Genomic DNA, 19,490 nt, shown 5'->3' with positions numbered 1-19,490 from the left:
GCATGGATATGACAGCCTGATTGAAATCAGTTGGTTTTTAAGTGAGGACATCTTCCCTTCCTATGAGATACTTCACTGAGTTTTACCACATTATTTAAACAAATTTTCCTACAACAGAATGTGCATTTGCAGAACGCAAAAACAAATAAGGCCTTGGTCCTCTGGGAATAATAAATAAATCCTGATGAGCACATATAAAGTTAATGGATAGACTGAGAATAAAGCAAAGTGGACCAACGATTTATGAATTCTTCACTATGGGAATAATAAAGCACTGGAACACAGAAGCCATGGAAGTGCTCAAGGCCAGGCTGGATGTGGCTCTGAACAACCTGGTATACTGGAAGGTGTCCCTGCCTATGGCAGGGGGACTTTAACTAGATGGTCTTTAAGGTCCCTTTCAGCCCAAACCATTCTGTGACTTCACAAACTGGATAGCCACAGAAAATAGGTAAAGTTTTGTAAGTAGAGCAGTGATTTTTACATTCCAGTAAAATATTTTATTCAAATATGAGAAATATTTGCCTCAGGCTTCTACTAAGTTTGTACAAGATGGTTTGCTGCTTGTTCCAATTTTTCAGTGGACAGAGGACTCCAGGCTACAAATCGAATCATATTACAAAATGCATTTGCATGTCCTTATGGCTGTAATCTTCACAAGAGTTACAGTTCACTCTCATCACTTGGACAATGGCTAATTGGAACCAGCATAGCCACATATCTTCTGCACTGCTACTTTTGCTGCAAAAATACTTGAGCAGAGTTAAATTATTTGCAATATTTCTTGAGCGCAGCATTCTTAGGTGGCAATAAACATTTCATTTTTTCAGCCTTCCAAGCTGTTTCATAAACTTTAATGGGGTACTTTGAACAAGCCATGAAAAAACACAGTCATCTGACAAACTGAAATCTCTCTTGTAAAATAAGTTGCAGAAGTGACTTACAGTGAGTAATATCTGGTGGGCCATATGGATCTGTCATGTAAATGGTGGTGGGCTTTCCAACTTTCAGATACACTACATCCGATGTGTTCTTCAGTATTGCTACTGCCTCTTCATGGGTAACTTCTTCTAAACTGTAATTATTTACCTTAGAGGAGAAATCAGAAAGGTGAGTTGAAATGCAGAAATAGACACAAAAATGATACATCCTTGCAGTTTTCAAAATGTTTGGAACATTGCTGTAAACAAAGAGCCCTAAAGATTATAGAAGCCATTCTGCTGCAGGGTAGAAAATACAGTTTTCTGAGCACATGAATATTCAAAGACTAATGTAGCAATATTGATACACAGAATCAAAATGGGTCAGGAAGGCACTTGGTTTTGACAATTAAAAAAGTTCTTTGTGATGTTCTGCTACTGGTATAATCACCAATATAAAATTGTATTTAATAATAAATTAATAGCACCCCATCAGCTACAGAAACTGTCTACATTATTTGACCTAACAAAATAAACTTTCTAATTCATCTCTCAGCCTCCATAGGTGGGACCTCAGAAACACCCAACACACCCAAATCTTTCCATCACTGATACAACACTGACCATTGAAATAAGGAGAGGTAAAAAATGGCATATAGAATACCTATGAGGTGCAGGAATTGAAAAAGGGCAGTTCAGGATGGGGAAAAGACATTTTTCATTGTGAAAGTTTGTCAGTTTTCTGGAAGCACAGGAAAAAGACATTGAAAAAGTAAGAGAATGTTATTCTAGCTCTGTGCTTTTTTTAGAAGAGAAAAACTCTTAAGCAAGGATAGAAGTAGAAGACTACAGATAAAGTAAGAAAGGAAATGGTGGCAGAAAGCTTTGCCTATTTATGCTTTACTCCCAGAGAAAGAAAATCAAAAGAAAAGTATGTGAAGTAGTTTATTGTAGAGGCATGTAAAATTTGTTCACATATAAATCCACCCTATTCAGAGAATGTGAACAAAAGGTTGTCCTCATATAAACAGAACACTGAATGTTCCCTACCACAAAATGTATAAACCCCTGAATGGAGAAATTATAGAATAGGGGGGAAAAAAGTAAAGGGTGTAGATCCAGGTTCCAGGCATGTGGCATGAGACAAGAGAAATAACAGAATCACAGAACACCTTGAGTTGGGAGGGACCCATAAGGATCCTTGAGATAAACTCCCTGCTCCTTGCAGTACTGCCTGAAACTGAACCATGTGACTAAAAGCATTGTCCAGCCTCTCCTGGAATTCTGGCAGGCTTGGTGCTGTGACCACTTCCCTGGGGAGCCTGTTCCACTGACCTACATTTCACAGTGAATGCTGTATATAAAACATTTTACTGTCATCTAAATTGCCATCCTCCAAGTTCCAGTTACTGCAAGGATTCCTTTTAAACATTATGCAAGATGAAAGCAGAATTCCCTCCTCACTATACTATAATATAACAGTAAATTGCAGAAAAAAGTATATTATTTCCAGGGAATCTAGTATCAATAAATTTTCAGAAACCTGACTGTGACAATAAGCAATGGCCAAAGGCTTTGGCAACTGGAAAGAAATTCAGCTATTGTGAATCACTGAAGGACTCTTCTTATTCAAATGATTTCATCACCACCAAGAAAAAATTATTTCTATTGGATGGTGTTGCTGAGTGTAAGGATTCTGTCCAAACTTTTTTCCTTGAATAATTCTCAGGCATGGTTTTACGGGTAATTAAAAGAGACAATGGCAGGTATATTATGATAATTTGACATGAAGAGCAGTGATAGAGCCAAACACTCAGAAGGGAGCTGCTGACAGGGTATGCTGTATTTTGACAGGTCTTCTATTGAAATAAAAATCTTATTCCCAACTTCTATACATTTCTATATCTTTCTTTATGAAGAGCAATAACTTACAAATACCTTTAATAAATAAATGCCTTAAATTAATAGGATGGCAGGAAGAAGTGACTGAAATGATTCCTTTCTTGTTTATGTATTTCCAAACTGCCAAACACTTCATATTCACACATTTTAGAAAGATGACCACAAGGCTATCCTTTACCTCTTCTCCTTCCCACGCTGTCTGTACACTGTATTTCTTGTGTTTCATCCTATGTTTTTTTCAAGTAGAGAAAATCTCACATAACCTCACCCACTATACAGCTGCTGTAAAAAACGTCCTCAGTCAAAAAAAGACACAAAATGAAATATCTCAGAACTGTCTGGATTTTGACTTTTTGGTCTTTTTAGAAGTGAATAAAAACAATTATGACACAAATTGACTTGATGCAACTTCTTTTCCAAAGATGCTGGATTTTGGTTTTTGTTGGGGTTTGTTTCTGTAAATTTAGCTGATAAAAATCAATCACAAGATACTTGGATGTCACAGTTGTGCAGTAAAGAAGACAAAAAGCCATTTTAGAAATAGAAGCTAAAGCATTACACATAGAAAACATATTTGATATGGCAGGCCCTGTGTCTTCTGTCTGACAATAACATTATGGGACAGGTGTTTTACCAACACTGTACAAATTACTGAAATCTAGAAGTTAGGACTTAAGGAGGTCAAGCAATTCTAAACTGAGATTTAATGTCTATGCAGTTCAGCATTCTGTTTATTTTTATAGACATAAAGATCCCAGAGTTCATGGCAAAGTTTATGTAAAATTATTTTGTCCTGGACTGCTCAGTTCTCAGTAAACAAAGAAAAAAAGACTCAATGTACTTCAAGAGAAAACAAACAAACAAATTTGTTGATTCATTCATAAAAATTAAGATCCTCAGTGGTGTCATAAGGTCTCTTTTAAGTAGGAGCTCTTTGAGAAGGAGATGAGATCACCTTCCTTAGTCATTTGCCAGCATCACCTTAGACCTGCACTTCCAGACTTCCTTCAGAAGGCAGTTCTTGCTTTGCATCTACAATTCCTATTAATAATCTTGTGTGCATCTATCAATATATTTTCTACTTTTTGACCATAAAACAATAATCACAAATAAAGACAGCTGCATGTATTCTGCTACACAAAAAACTTGAATACTTAGAAGAATTCTATTTTTCAGACCACTAGATATTACTGCAAGATGACTGTAGTATGTATCTGAGATAAGGGAATCTCTGGACATCTTTTCTTAAAACATCATACAGAGATGATAATAACAGGAAATATGATGTAGTAGTTGACCTTTATGTTGAGATTTATGCCAAGAGAGACAATTACTGAAGCTATTTCTCCCATAAAAGATGCCTATCTTGAAAGAATTTTAAGTACTAAATCTGGATTTCTCGGTGGTTTGGCCCAATAAATGCATTACAGCAAAGCTTTACTTCCTCCTGTAGAGATAACTTTATGTATTTTTGCATATAGCTTGGAAAAAAAGGGTTGAGTTAGATGTAAAGAAGATAAAGAGTAGGAGATGCACACAAAGTAAGAACTCCAAGTGTATATAGCATGCAATCCTCTGAGAGGCTGAATTTTTGTGCAGAATGGCTGACTTAATTCTGAGTGGGTAGAATGGGTACTTCATGCCAACTTTCTGGATCTAAGAAGCCAATTTAAGTAGCAATTAATTAAGGGGGGAAAAAAACCCACTTAAGGCAAATGCTAAAAAAGATATTTAACTGAATGGTCAGTTTAGTCACAAAGTTGTATATTTGAGACAAAAAATGCTGTGACAGGAGCCAAAGGATAGAAGTCAGAAAGAAAAAAATGCATGGAATAAATGGGGCTTTTCTAATGGGAAAAGTTATATGCAGTGAAAATTTTAAAATGCAAATAGCATCTGAAGAAAAAAAAATAGGAAAGCTTTTTCTTTAAATAGAAAGTATGGGATATAAGACATACTAGTAACATGAGAAATGAATAAGGGAAAGAAATAAAATAGCAACAGAGAAGGAAATTAAAGATAAGAGTCCAATCAAAGAAGCTATTTGAGTGATGGGGGAAATCAATAAGAAATTATGCCAAAGAGATATAAAAAGACTGGGGTGGTTTTTTTCCTAAATAGCATAATCAGGACAATGAAGTATAAATCTAAGCAAGAATGTTTTATTTGGAAGATTCATACTGAAAATCAAAAGCCCCAAAAAGCAGCTAGAAAAGCTTAGAATCCCCAAAATGACTGTACAAGTGCTCTAAAGAATAATTTCAATTTCAGAACAATATAAGCTGATATGAGGATAAGAGCTCCAGAGGAGTAAGTCTGTCTTATTTAATTTTCTTTTTTTAAAGGGGATTTGTTCATTTCCTCTATTGATTTAGGCTAAGAAAGATTTGATTCACTAAGCGAATGACACAAAGGGGTGATCTTTACCTTACCAGTGTTAATGTTTGCTTTTCTGTAATATTCAAATTTTCATTCAGACAGTGGATTCTCCTGGGTGGACATTTACCAGTAAACACCTGCAACCTGCCAGCTGTAAATCTAGAATGCTGATGGCCTTCTTCAAAACTCACTCACTTAAAAGGCTGCAGAAAGTGGAACGCTTTCCAGGGCTCAAGAGGAATGATTTATAAAGGATATAAATCTGTTTGCATTAACTAAATACTTATAATCCCATAGACTTGTGAGTTAGTTGCACAAGTGCTGGGCTGTTTTCTGAAAGATGATCCCAAAAAGACAGCCAAAATCACTTTTAAAAAACACCTCTGATCAGAACCAAATGCTAATCTAGATGCATCTTGAATTACATGCTCTGATTTTATGCACTCTAATACATCCTGCATTCATACAAAATCTGAAAGAAACAGTCACTGGTAGGGGACCCTATAAGGAACAACTATTGCACAGTCACAACCCTACTGCAGTCCTATGACATTACCAGAAAATAACACTTTTTTTCAGAAAGGAAGCATAAATTTCTGCAAAGGAAAGTGATTCCTGTTTCTTTGACTTGTTATCATCAAGAAAACAGAATCAGATTATATCTCTTGTTATATACAGTCACTGATCTCTGTGACTACATGGGTCAAGAAGCAACAGGATATGGCCCAAACTTGCAAAGGTATTTTGGCATATGTGAGGTGTATTTTAGAAAAGCTAATACTTATAAAAGATTAATAATAACTTACATTTTTCTTAAAACCCTAATGGTTTTAGCATTTTCCATGAAAAATGCCTTGCTTCTAGGTATTAGTGTTGTTATGTACTAGTAAAAAAATAGTACCAGTTTCATACTGATTTTTAATTTATTCATTCCATAGATAACAAACTTGTCCAAAGTAAGATGATGGTATGAGATAAAAAAAGTAATTATTATCTGAGCTGCAATAACTTAAACTGCTTTTCAGCTTTTTTTGATCATCATTAGCAGTGACCTTGAAGAGGTGAGATGTGCATCATGTTTGGAGGTGACCATTTCATTGTGAGATACTCGAAGGCAGGGCTGTCATAGACTGGAGGAAGGGCCTAAAGAAGACTTTATGATGCCCAGCAGGAAGAAACAGTAAATCCTGCTCCTGGCACAGGCTACCTCCCATCTATAGCACAGGCTGAGCACTGACAGCCTGGCTATGGAAAAGTGCTTGGGGCTCCTGATGGATGGCAAGCTGGGCATGAGCCAGCTGTGTGTCCTGGCAGCAAAGAGGTCAACAGCATCCTGGGCGGGATGAGCAGGAGCAGCGGCTGGAGAATGAGGAAAGGATTACTGCCCAAGAGTTCACACTCATTAGCCTGAACCTGGAAACTCTGTTCACTTTTGGTTCCTGCACTACAGGAAAGATAACAAAAGGAGGCAAGTTGAGAGCTATGCTGCTGAGATGGTTGGGGATGGAGCACTGACTTGTTGAGGAGAAAATGAGGGATCTTGGCACTTTCAGCCTGGAGAAGGGGTTCTCTGAAGACAACTATTAACAGACCCCCAGTGCTTACAGGAAGATCATCAAGGCAAAGCTAAGCTTTTCAGAGTCACATGTGGTAACAGGATGAGTGACAGCAGGCAGATGTTGAAACAAGAGAGGGCCAAACAGGTTATCAGGAGAAGTCTTTTCCTTGGGAGGACAGCTGAGCTGTGGAACAAGTTTCCTAGAAAGCTTCTGCAACCTCCGTCCTTGGAGATTTTTGAGATGCAACTGGATAAATCCCTGAGCAACCTTGTCTGGCCCTACAGCTGACCCTGAATTACCATGGTGGTCTGTGATGCACTGTATTTGCTTTACTTTTGCTCCTTTCCACTGCAGACAGAAGCTGAAACACTCACTGCAGTGGGATTCTCACTGCTGGCATTACCACCAGCAGAAGGAGGCATTACCACCAGAACACAGGGAGGGAGTATTTTTATTCCTAGCTGTAAGTCTTCAGAGAAGAGCTTTGGTCTTTTCCTTTCATATATACCTAGAAGAGCCATTCAGTTTTTGGTTTAAACACTCATGCTTTCACCAGTACTTTTCCAAACAGGCACCTCAGGATTACGGTACAATGCAGCATTGTCCTGTGCAAGTGCTCAGGTTAGTAAGTCTTAAGTGCAGGCTTAGTGCCACAAACACATAACTGCAGAACATGCCCTTGTACAGATTTCACAATAATCACAATGTATTATTTACATAATACATCTTCAGAAATGCCTTGTCTATAATACATTATATGCAATCTGCATTTAATAACAGTAGGGTCATCAAGCTGCAAAATGCTCAGGTGGCCCATTCTTGTCTTACATTTCAAAATTAGTTTTTATTTTGCTTCTACACTTTCATCACCTCTTAAATTTATATTAATTTGATTTGCACTTTCCTTGGGATCTGAAAGCATTTCACACAAAATTATCACAACACAGATAGGAAAATTAAAAAAGCTCCCCAGCAGCTGCTGAGAATTCCAAGAGGATGACAAATTCTTTTAAATTCTGTAGAGAATGATGAAAAAAACCAAAGATCAAGAAAGGATGCATTACTGAGAAGGAAAAAACAAAAAAGAGGAACTGTTCAAACATATAATCAAGAAATCAGTGAAGCAGAAGTAGGACCATATAGATGACAAGTGTAATACTCTGTTGAAACACTGCCAAAAGAAAGTAATTAATTTTTTCACTCGCTATTCATAAAGGAACATGAAGTTAATGCCATGAACTGACAGATAGTTCACAAATTAGGATCGAAAAATACTGAAGGTACAGAAGTTAGAAACAAATGAGGTTGTCTAGTTGGAGAGAATCAAGAAACATGGCTGCAACCTGCATGAATTTTAGAAACAGTTTTGATCTTGTAAACGAATTTCCAAAGATGTGATGATTACAGTATACAAAGAGTAAGCTGACTAGTATTTTCTTATGCAACAGTGAAAAGCTTGGTCTGGAAGTACAAACTAGAGGAGAGCAATACTTGGAATGATTTTTTTTTTCTGATTTTATGTGCAGTGATAAAAGGAGACAACACTGAGTAAAGAAACAGTCCAGACTGAAAGGAAAGAAGAACAAAGACATCAAACGTAATGCAAATGACCTCTGGTCATTTTCAGAATTATAAAATTATCACAATGAAGATACATCTATATCTGACTGCAGTGAATCACAGGTTGAAGGCTGAGATGCTTAATAGACTACTCCTGTAAAAATCTGAAAAGAATGAATTTATGCACAGTGGTATAGAAAATACTTCTATTTAAATTAATTCTAATGAAATTACACTGGAGAGGATGAATGTGGGGGGTTTGCATCTATTTGATTTCCTTTTATATAAGATATTTACTACCTCCTGTGAATTGGAAAAAAATTAAAGAGTAAAGTAACAAAAAAATTGCAGATAACAGAGAAACTGCAAGGAATTCTCATCAGGGCAAAAAGCAATGAAAACAGCTGAACAGAAGCAGATTTGCAACAAGTTGCAAAATAACTAAAGTGCAAATTTAGCAAATAAAAATATACATTTCTGCACCAAAATAAGCCAAAACTTCATCATCCAACAGTGACTTGAATTTCACTCTGATGAGATTATGCAAAGACAAAATGCCAAAGAAATTTTGAGTTCTAGTTTCATTTTGCTCTGATTTTGCTAACACCAGTTGATCCTTAAGCTGTTTTATCTACCCATTCGGGTTAATTAAAAAAGACAAAGAGTCACCAACCCAGCAACCAAGTGCCTTTCAGTTCTGTTTAGTACTCTGTCATAAAATTAATGCCCACCTTCACATGTGACTGGAACACAATGTCCGAGCCAAATAAAGAAAACCTCAATTAGGCCCAGCTTCACAGGCAGCAAGAAAGGTCGAGGCAGTTTTTTACTGCTCAAATATCACATCACAAAACAGGGCTAATGCAGTACTAGTTTGGTTTTCTTTTTTCCATTGCACTTATTAAAAAAATATTTCTCTGCCTGCTGAGATCTATGCAAATACATTGACATGAATACCACTTGACATAGATTAACTTGTGCTGATTCACCAAGGTCAGGATTTCCCCCTCAGTGTTGAATTAACCAAACTCTGTGAGTGGGAAAGCATTATTGATAAGAAACAATGAACCAGCAGTAGGGAAAATTTGGACAATGTTTGGGGTGTTTTTTAACATTTATATGGAACGTATATGTAAAGCATTCCTATAGGTACTGAAATGCAAGTAGTAGTCCACTGACAGTTGCTACAAGGGGGTCATTTACTGGCATGTTTTGACAGCTTTCAATTTGTGTACAATAAACAGTAGAATCAGTACTACCTTAACAAACACTTTGTCTAAAATCTTTTAAGTTTTATGGTCCATTTTGACTTGTTGCTTATGTGCATAAGACATTTATTCTCTCTGTAAAAGATTTGCCAAAGTAATATAATACACTGCCTTCATGAAATGTTAGTTTTCCAGAGGAGTGGGTTTTTTACTTCAATATCAGAAAATTATTTTGAAAATGGGAGAAATGAAGATGATGGAAATACAATTATTATAGCAGTTGTTTTGTTTACCTCCAGAAAGATACATGGTGAATGAAAGTCCTTGTATGAAACAATTTTCCGCTAAATGAATGGGACTAAAATTTGTCATACTTACCATAAGAAGTCTGTCTCCGACCTGCAATCTCCCATCTTTTTGTGCAGCTCCCCCATCAATAATCTTAGTGACATAAATGCTGTTGTCCCCAGGGATGTGTTGGTTTCCCACCCCTCCTGCAATACTGAATCCTAGACCTGGAAAAGATATTGCAAACAAAAGATTAGCAATGCAACATATAACACTAAAGAGAAGTGGAAAAGTAGCATATACAATGTAAACTTTGAGTATTTTTTTTACAGAATACAAATAACATAATCTTTCACAAGGAAATTCTTTGCCATTTACAATTACACAAAAGCAAGGACAAAAATAATTGAACCAGTGGTGATTCTATACACCCTCTTCACTGGGGTCCAGTGCAGCCTACATCAAGAAGTTATGGCTCAGCTTTCCATGATCAGCATTAAAACACTGCAACTTGGAGTTTATTTTGTTAAATATTGTTATAAAATACATCACCATCTATCAGAACAAAATGAAAGGTGTTCTGATTGTCCACACAATTTAAGAAAATACTTGGAGAGGTCTAGCACAGGCTTTGCAAGTTCGTGTAGTACCACAGTGAAGGATCAGTGAAAATAAAAGAGAAAAGGTGTAGATGTTTGATTTAAAGTGTGGGTTTTTCCCTTAGGACAAAAATCTGTGGCTATGGACATATAAAGAAAGCAATAGTCCTTTGTAAATATATAATTTCTATTCAGTGATCTGTGAAATTCCTAGATAAACACTCAAAGACCCAAACTTTGTAACAATGTCAATAATACATGCCAGTATGATTAAAGGAAGGCAAAATAAGGAGATGTTGGGGGCAGAAAAAAAGATCTTTTCCCCTTTTCCTATATTTCTTACCCTCTGACACATTGCACATACAAGCAAACCATTGCTTTCATTTTTAGGAACATTTTTATCTCTCAATCAAAGAAAAGACAGAAATTACTGTGCTTGATTTCCATGAAAATTAACTTCATACAGCTAATTTTTCAGAGATTATGTAGCTAATGCTCCATCTGAACAGAGAAGCTGTTTCTGACAATACCCTGCTTAGATTATGGCTCCAGCTAGGGACTTCTCTTTTAGCTGTACAGAAAACCAGTTATATCTATTTAGAGAGTAATCACTGGTGTCATCTATGAAATCTATGCTGTTCACTCATTCCTAATAGAAACATGTTGATAATTGCTGTAGCCTGAGCAGTAAAATGCAGTGGTAAAAAGTGAGTTGCCTGAAATCTGGCATTTCATCACAAACTCAAAAGGGACACTGCTTGGACAATAAAAATTAAGGGACAATGTATATTTAATGCACACAACATTTTTAGCAGCTGTGTGAGTACAGAGATAAGGGGAATGAATTAAGTATATTTTTTTTTACCACATGATTTTTATTTGATCATTATTTTAGCTTCAAAAAGATGTGAGGTCAGGTACTATAATGGACTACTTAATGGAATGTGCCACACCAGTAAATTACAAAAAGAAACCTTTAAATTTATATCTCCAATTGAAACAGCACTTAATTAATTGACTATTAACAATACACATGAAGTTAATTCAGAAGTATAGGGTAATTAAAAGAAAGCTTTATTGAATTTCCAGCTAAAGCTGGCAATTACTCTTATTTATGTGCTACTGTCAGTACATGGATAAAAAGATTACGATTTTTTCAGCAGGGAAGGAATTTTTCCTGGGACTGCTAACAAAGAAGAGAAAAGATATTCTAATGAAACATTAGGAATTGATTTTTTGTTTAAATACTAGTTATGGACAAGGAACAATGATTGAATGATATTTCTTGGTGACATAATTATAATCAATTTGATCCAAACCCCATCTGTATAGGCTTCTACCAGTAAAGATCTGAGAATATTCCTGAATGCTGGTGGGAGCAAATGAATGAGCCAGAGGGCTTTCTTCAGCCCCACTGCTCACCTAGGGCATGACCATGGGAAGAAGAGGTTGTGGAGCACTTCCATCCCCCCCTCTCCCCTTTATTGACACTGTGTAAAGGGCAAGGTCATTTCTGCACACACAGCTGGTCTGCACTTTGCACAAGTGGGTCCTAATTCAGCCTGGTCCTGCTGCCACACAAGCAATAGTAACCAAGAAAATCACCTGCATTTTCTGCAATGCTGAGTGGGGGGCTTAGCTTGCTGTTTGCATGGCTGCAGCACAATGGAATGGATGTATGAAACTGTAAAACAAAAGAGCACCAACACAGGCTGCTCCCATTACAAAAGTGAAGTTTAAAATAATGGGAGGAGTAACTTTTTCTACTACAGTCTATATAAAATTTAGATGTGACACAATGTGGGGGCTACATTGCATTTGTAAGCAAGGTCTGACTTTGGGCATCCAAATAATCAGCAGTGATTACAAAAAGGTTTAGAAGAGCAGAACAAGATGGGGTAATACTGAGGGGAGCAAAAGGAGAGTGGGTAGGAAAGAAAAGTGAGGAAGGGAAAAATTTTCCATGTCAATCAATAATGATTTAATTTCATTGCTTAATCACACTTGTCTTCTTTAAAAGATTTCTTCTTGGAAGGAACAGGGAATGGAACAATGCCTCATTTAATTTTATTTAAATGATTTCTACTAATTGCTAGGGCACATGGAAAGTATACTACACAAAAACTTTTGGGTAGGATTCATATGGCCAAATGACATCAGACAACTGTGGTTATCATTTATACTACCTGTGCAATAAATGAAAGTTCATTAAGAGCTTTTAAAGTATGATTCATCTCATCTCAACAAGACATCTGAAAGAGAGGAGGTGAATCATACTTTTGGTTTCTGAAAGGCTGGGGTCTGGATGTGGGAAGAGGTGAGTGGGAAGTTCAGTGCTTTGAAAGTTCACAATCTGAGTTCATTTAGACTGAAGGTTTCTGTTTGAACACTTCGGAAAGACTTGCTCAACCCTGGCGTGCATCTCTCATCACTCACTACATCAGGTTAGCGTTGTATCAGATTCCCTCTCTGTTTTACAAGCAGAGAATCATTCAAACAATGGGACAAGATATGTTTTCTAAATGGTATTTTTCATAAAGCAGCATATTTGATTGCAGAACCTTCTTCTTGTTGATCCCTTTGGTTATGAAAACATTTCTATCAGAACACAGAGCAGGAGTTGATCACTTCCTCTTTGGCTGATGTGCAATCTGCTTCACAGAAACAGCTGATCTTGGAGAGAGTGCTCAAATTCCTCACAAGAGGAGTCAGATGGAGGATAAATTCAGAATGAAGTTGAGGACGAATTGTTTTATGATGATGGTGGTGAGGCACTGGCACAAGCTGCCCTGAAAAGTTGTGGATGCCCCATCCCTGGAAATGTTCAAAGCCAGGTTTAAAGGGGCCTTGAGCTACCTGATCTAATGCTAATAAGTACCAGGCTTGGAACTTAAAGATCCCTTCCAACCCAAACCATTCCATGTTTCTGTGGTTCAGTGAAGAAGAGACTACTTCAAGAGGGAAAAAAGTGAGAACTGGATTTAATACTGGTGCACATCCAAGTCAAACTCAGCTTTGTTCAAAATCACTGAAGAGGGTAGGCCCTTAGAAGATTGATTCAATGTGTAAACTAGGAAAGTTGAGTCAAACCTCATTTCCTTCCATTTCCACTGGATTTGTGGTTTTAAAATTCATCTGCCTTTGGGTTCCACAAATGGTGATCACTGATTCTGTGAATAATAATGTGCACTAATCCCAATAATCCCATGAAACAGCAGAGGTTTCTGGTATCAGGAAAAGAGACAGGGACAAAAGCTATTCCATCAAAACTGGAAACTGCAGAAAAAAATGCTATTATTACTAACTCAAAGATATTTAGTAATATCTTTCCCTGGGATTATTAGCAAGAACATGTTAAAATATTTGACTATTTACATCTATTTTGTATTATTTGCCATACCAAATACATGTTTTAAATATATCACTATATTAGTAAAACAATATGTTCTATTTTTTCTAGCAAAAGTAGGCTTTGAGGCTCCCCATATAATTAGCCCAGCAAGTTGGACTAATAACAATAAATAATAATAATTAAAAATAATGAAACCTCTGTTAAAGACACAGTAGGTTAATTACACTGCAGGCATAGCACTTTGCAGTAACCAGAGAAGGAGCCTAAAAGAACAACTGAAGCTATGTAATATCAGCTTTATAATGAGAAGTGAAGTTAAAAAAAGTCAGTCAGAATGCCAAAAATGGATGTTGCATTTTGCTACTATCCTACACAGAAAGCCAAGCTTATTTTAAATCAGCAAACAGAGTGAGGATTTTAAAACACAAATCCAACATGAGTTTCACAGCTTCCAATAAGGGGAACCCAAATAAAGCAGCATTTAAGGCACAACCTAAAAATATAGTTAGAAAGTGCTTGATTTTCAGGTAGTTAATCAAAACAGTGTGCTTTAGAGACATAAACCAGGTAATTCCTAATTCCTATACCACAGTACACCTTACCTCATAACTGACCTGTGAGCATAGACTTAGTGAAACCACAACAGGCATAGGACTTTCAACAGAACTATTATCATATGAACAAATGAAATGTGAATGGGAATAGGAATGTAAATACTAGAAGGAAGACCAAAGGTTAGAGAAATCATATATACTGACAGTACAGAGCATTCCAAGCAATAAAAATCAAAATGAGTAATTTCTGTCAGGCCTGGACAGAAATTACTGAACTCAAGACCTTTGAACAGGTGTCTTGCCAGCAGAAGACCCGGTACCATTACAGTGGGATGCTGGCAGCAAGACTGCAGCATGTGACATCTGCCATTCTCTTGCCTGTAAGCCTAGGAGAGGAGCAGATCATAGCAATAAAAATGTGTAGTTACTAAGTGAAAAAAACCAGCAGATGAGCAGCCACCTTGTGGCTTTGAGACTGATGAAAGGTATTCATTATAAAGGACCACCCATAACAACAGCAAACTCCTAGAGGGTATAAATAATTTATCCAAAAATCTGTCAGTTCATGGTTGCCAATGAAGAAAATGCCAAGAGATGTGGTAAGGGTTTGATGCCCTGTGTCATTTGTGTCACACACAAGTGAGCGAGACCACCTCAGCACATGCACCCTGGGGGATGTGGATGAAACAGAGAGTGAATGAAATACCTGAAAGGAAGATCATAAATGGTTAACTTATTCAGAGATTTCATAAACAAATGTCACTACCCCTCCCTACACATTCTCCCATTGCTTTTTGCCACCTTTATTTTCTAAAGGTGTGAAACAAACTGATTTGCTCCAGAGCACTGTGTGCATTCAGATTTTAAGAAACTTTCATGCAGCAAAACAGAAAGTACCACCAGAAGGACCCCCAGCAAGCTGCCCCACTGAGGCCCTTCCCTGACACGGCAAGCCTGCCTGCTCTGTGGCACATGACACATCAACCATGCTCCTGCAAGCAACTGGACATGGCAATGAGCAGCCCAAGCTGGGGCAGCTCCTGCCTTTCCAAGGGCCAGCCTCTTCTACAACACATCCAGAAAAGATGTAGCTTGTTAAAATTGCCAAACCTGGAACAATGATGCCCAGTCCAGGTTTCTAATTAATCAAATTCCACTTGCAGGGAGGAAAGGAACATGGGTAATAAAATGCTTTGACTGATATAATGATTGACTTGTTTTGACAGGTACCACTGTTATGTCCAGTTTATATGAGTAAACAAACTATAAAAATATTAATTATAAACAAAGGAGTACCAGGGAATGTCTCCCCATGCCCTTTGCTCAAGCCTCCTGTTGCCAGTTTCATCTTTCCTGGAGGACACATTTAGCACATATTTACAATAACACCTCACAACTCTGGACAATTAATATGCTTGTTACAGCTGTGACTTATGAATATTGTTCATTATTGACAGCAGAGTCCTTTTTTATTTGGTCCATACAAAAATAAAATACATCACAAAATAAAAATTAAAGTTTGTGTCACAATCATTATAGAATGTTAGAAAGAAGGACCAATCTTCTTCTACAGAGCTCTGTCTTTCTTTGTCATCCTATGAGTCAGTTCTTGAGAAAATATTAATCCCAAGTATATGAAGTCACTTTATCTCATCTCCTTCATGTTGTAGCAGTAGAGTCAAATATCAATTTATCTGAGTGAGTTCTTATAGCAATTCTTATGCCTGATGCATGTGACATCTTATGCCAGAAGGACCTATGCGAATAAAATTTGACTACATTTTGTTCTGTGGATGAAAAAGTCAATCTAAAATACAGTATGATTCATAAAACTTTTAATAATATTCATAATATATTTAAAAGCTGTCTAATTTCATTGCCATTGCTAATTCTTGTTTCAGATCCTGCTCCCAGATCACTTCAGAGGGCTCTTTTTATAACTAACAACTGGATAATAGCCTAGACCACAAAGAAGGCCCAAGTCCCTACACATCTAACACAGCATGGTGTTATCTGGTGTTTCTTTCTAATGGCCTTGGGTTAAAAACTTGAAGCATCTTCCTTATTGTTTTGACATTTTCTTTCAGAAATATCTAGTGTTTCAGGTTATTTCCCAGTTGACATCAGATAGAATAAAAATGATGTACAGTGCCACTAGGTAAGAAGAATACTGTCCAAAAGCACCTTACACAAAGTGAAAATTATTGTTCCCCTTACACTGTGTGGAATTACGTATTTGTGCCTTCAGGTATTTATCCAACTGTTTTTACACATTTCCTTTGTTCCTGCCCACAGCCATTTTTATAGTTATTATTTTCATTAACCCCTACACTCTGGCTCCCAGTGCATCCCCTCTCCATGCTACTGAAGCAATAGGGATGCCAGATTTCAGTACAGCCTCTGCTGAGGATCAAACTGAGCAGCACACACAGCACTCCTACCGAGTGTGGCCAGTGTGCTCGCAAAGAGGCTATGGCTGGATGGCAGCTGGGATCATACAGCTGGCAAGGAGAGTTCTTTCCTTGCAAATAATCACTGATGCTTTTCTGTATGGGAACAGATTTTGAGGCTGAGGTTTTAACAAGAATTAAAAAGTAAAATTTTTCATCTTATTTGCTTTTATCTGCATGAATTTTTAGCTCTGTGAGTTCAAATTTTTAAAATAAACTACAATAGTATAGTTAGTTCTAATTTTAACTATTCTTGACTAAATAAAAAAACCCCAAAGATCATTGACATGTGAAACATTATAGTAACACAAACTTGCTGCACAGCCTAGTGCAAGAATGTGCAGAGGAGCGTCCCTGACTCTTGAAGAAAACAGAGATATTGATCTCACTGAGATTAAAATGGCTTCAAGACACTGCTGCATATGTACATTCATACTATCACAAAGTCCTCTGAAGGACTGAAGGCTTGGAAAAATGGCAGCCAGCTAAAACTCAGAGGCGAGACTGTGGTGGTAGCTGCTATCTGGTGATGGAGGGATGGCAGGCTGATTTCCATACCTTTGATTGAGACTATCTAAGCAGGTTTTCATCATATGTAATTTTTAAAATTTGGCTACCATGCTGCTAACTACAGTTCCTTACATCTGTTCCAAAACAGCTTCCTGCTGAGATGTCCTGGAGAACCCCTTCCCACCACGGCATTTTCTGAGCTTGCTCTTCTGCTGGGGGCAGGGGAATGCAAAGTATTACATCTTCTCTTTGGACACAGGGTTCATCAACATCATCTGAGATCCACAAAAATCAGAAACGCAAAAGAGTCAAGAACATGGAAAAAAAAAATTTGGATACTTCAGGGCTTTTCTTGCTGAATTACTCAGCTGTAGCCTCATAAGCAAATATAAAAAACTTCAGCAATTTTCCAACTATGTTTTCATTTTTAGGGCATCAAAATCAAACATTACAGCCAAATTTATTAGGTTAAAATAAGAAAGAAAGAGAGAAAGAGAGAAAGAGAGAAAGAGAGAAAGAGAGAAAGAGAGAAAGAGAGAAAGAGAGAAAGAGAGAAAGAAAGAAAGAAAGAAAGAAAGAAAGAAAGAAAGAAAGAAATCAATCTGCTCTCAGGAGACAGCGTTCCACTCCTTGGCTTAAAAGAAATCCTTTACACTTCCAGCCAGAAAGGAAATGATGGGATATTGAGATTATGATGCAAATGTTAATAAAGCTCCAAGGCAGTGAGTGCATGTTTAAAAACAATAATGTGTAGGTAGAGTAGATAAAGCATGGGTTTACATTACCATAATAGTAAAGCTAATCTTTCCATAATCTTTCATAAAGCCTTGAAAACACATCTTGTTAAATTACACTGCTATTTGTAGGAATTTGTAAAAAAGTTCTCTAACAAGCAAATGAAAACAATCCCTTCTTTTCTACTGTTCAGTTTGATGTTTTTCCATTATTTTTTGCTTGCATATATTTATCCCTAAAGATACATTCTCCTCAGATGTAGGAGAAAAGGAAGGAAACAGCAAGTTAGGAAAATACACTTAGAGTCTCATTTGAACTTGTGTTTATTCTATATTTTTTACATTTATTCAAATTAATTAAGAATAAAATTCCCAGAAAGCATAGACAACGAGAAGTGGCCTAATTGCATAACAGTAATTCTTAAGAATACTTTACAATTTGACTTGAAAAGATCAGGGAATTTTCCTAATTATTCACAATAATCTGACTTTCAAAGCATTAATGAAGATTCTAGTTCACTGAAAATCACATTAAACCACACTGAGAAAATTTTACCAGAGTAAGTGCAAGAAAAAGAAAGTGATTTCATTTTTGACATATACTGACACTCCAAGAATTATGGCAAGGGTTTTGATTCTTTTGGAAATAAACACGATACACCAAGTCTAAACATTTCATGTTAAGACCAGTCAAATTAGGTTTTTTAAAAAGTGAAGATTGGTGTTTTGAAACAGAAAAAACCCAAGTTCTGCCACTTAGGAACAGGATTAGCTGCTTATATCTGAAATTTTTACATGCCTCTCTCTTCTCACATCTCCATATGCCTACAACTGAACTGAATGAATGGTCACTTCCTTTGCATGCAGGAAGCTTTTTGTATACTTTTGGTGCACCCACAAGGACAAATAATCCTCAGATCCAGAGGCACTAAAAACCAGAATTTTTGATCAGGGTAGATGTCTTCTGGCTGGCTGCCTGGTGACAGGATCATTTCTGTCTTGCAGGGAATAGTGTTAAACACAGCATAAATGACCCCTATGGCTGAATGTGATATGAAGGGACTGCTAAAGGCGACACATTTTTTTCTCATACTTTCTGTTCTATATTACATTGCCATTTCTTCTTGGCAAGAGGTTTTTGGTTTTGTTTTGGGTTTTTTTACTCCCATCCTCACCCCCTCTCTTTCATTCACTTGGGCAAAAATCAACTACAGATGAAGACGACATTCCAGGAAAGTGTTCAAAGCCAGGTTGGGCTTTCAGCAACCTGGTCTGGGGGAAGGGGTTGCTGGCCATGACAAGCAGGAGGGAATGCAATGATTTCTAGGGTCCCTCCAGCCCAAATAATTCCATTATTTTAAGCAGTCAATTGTTCTAGTAAGCAGCAAAAAAGCCAGGTGAAAGGTTGCATGGTGCATTTTTAAAATTGTCATATGCTGACCTAACAACTCACTAATGCTGAAAGAGACAACTCT

General features: G+C 37.0%; 1 protein-coding gene across 10 annotated transcripts in view; it reads right to left on the bottom strand.

Moving 5' to 3' along the window:
• Positions 1-19,490, bottom strand: part of DLG2 (discs large MAGUK scaffold protein 2) — an 831,288-nt gene that overhangs the window by 266,327 nt on the left and 545,471 nt on the right. For all 10 annotated transcript variants that reach the window (XM_059838484.1, XM_059838487.1, XM_059838482.1 and 7 more), the window contains 2 exons: positions 9,907-10,043; positions 945-1,089 (listed from right to left, as the gene is read on the bottom strand). In XM_059838484.1, the coding sequence (XP_059694467.1) occupies positions 945-1,089; positions 9,907-10,043 (282 nt within the window). The remainder of the gene's footprint in view (positions 1-944; positions 1,090-9,906; positions 10,044-19,490) is intronic.

Source organism: Haemorhous mexicanus, chromosome 2 (assembly GCF_027477595.1).
Source record: "Haemorhous mexicanus isolate bHaeMex1 chromosome 2, bHaeMex1.pri, whole genome shotgun sequence".
NCBI lineage: Eukaryota > Metazoa > Chordata > Aves > Passeriformes > Fringillidae > Haemorhous > Haemorhous mexicanus.
Note: the sequence above shows the minus strand (reverse complement) of the source record. Positions and strands in the feature narration are given on the sequence as shown.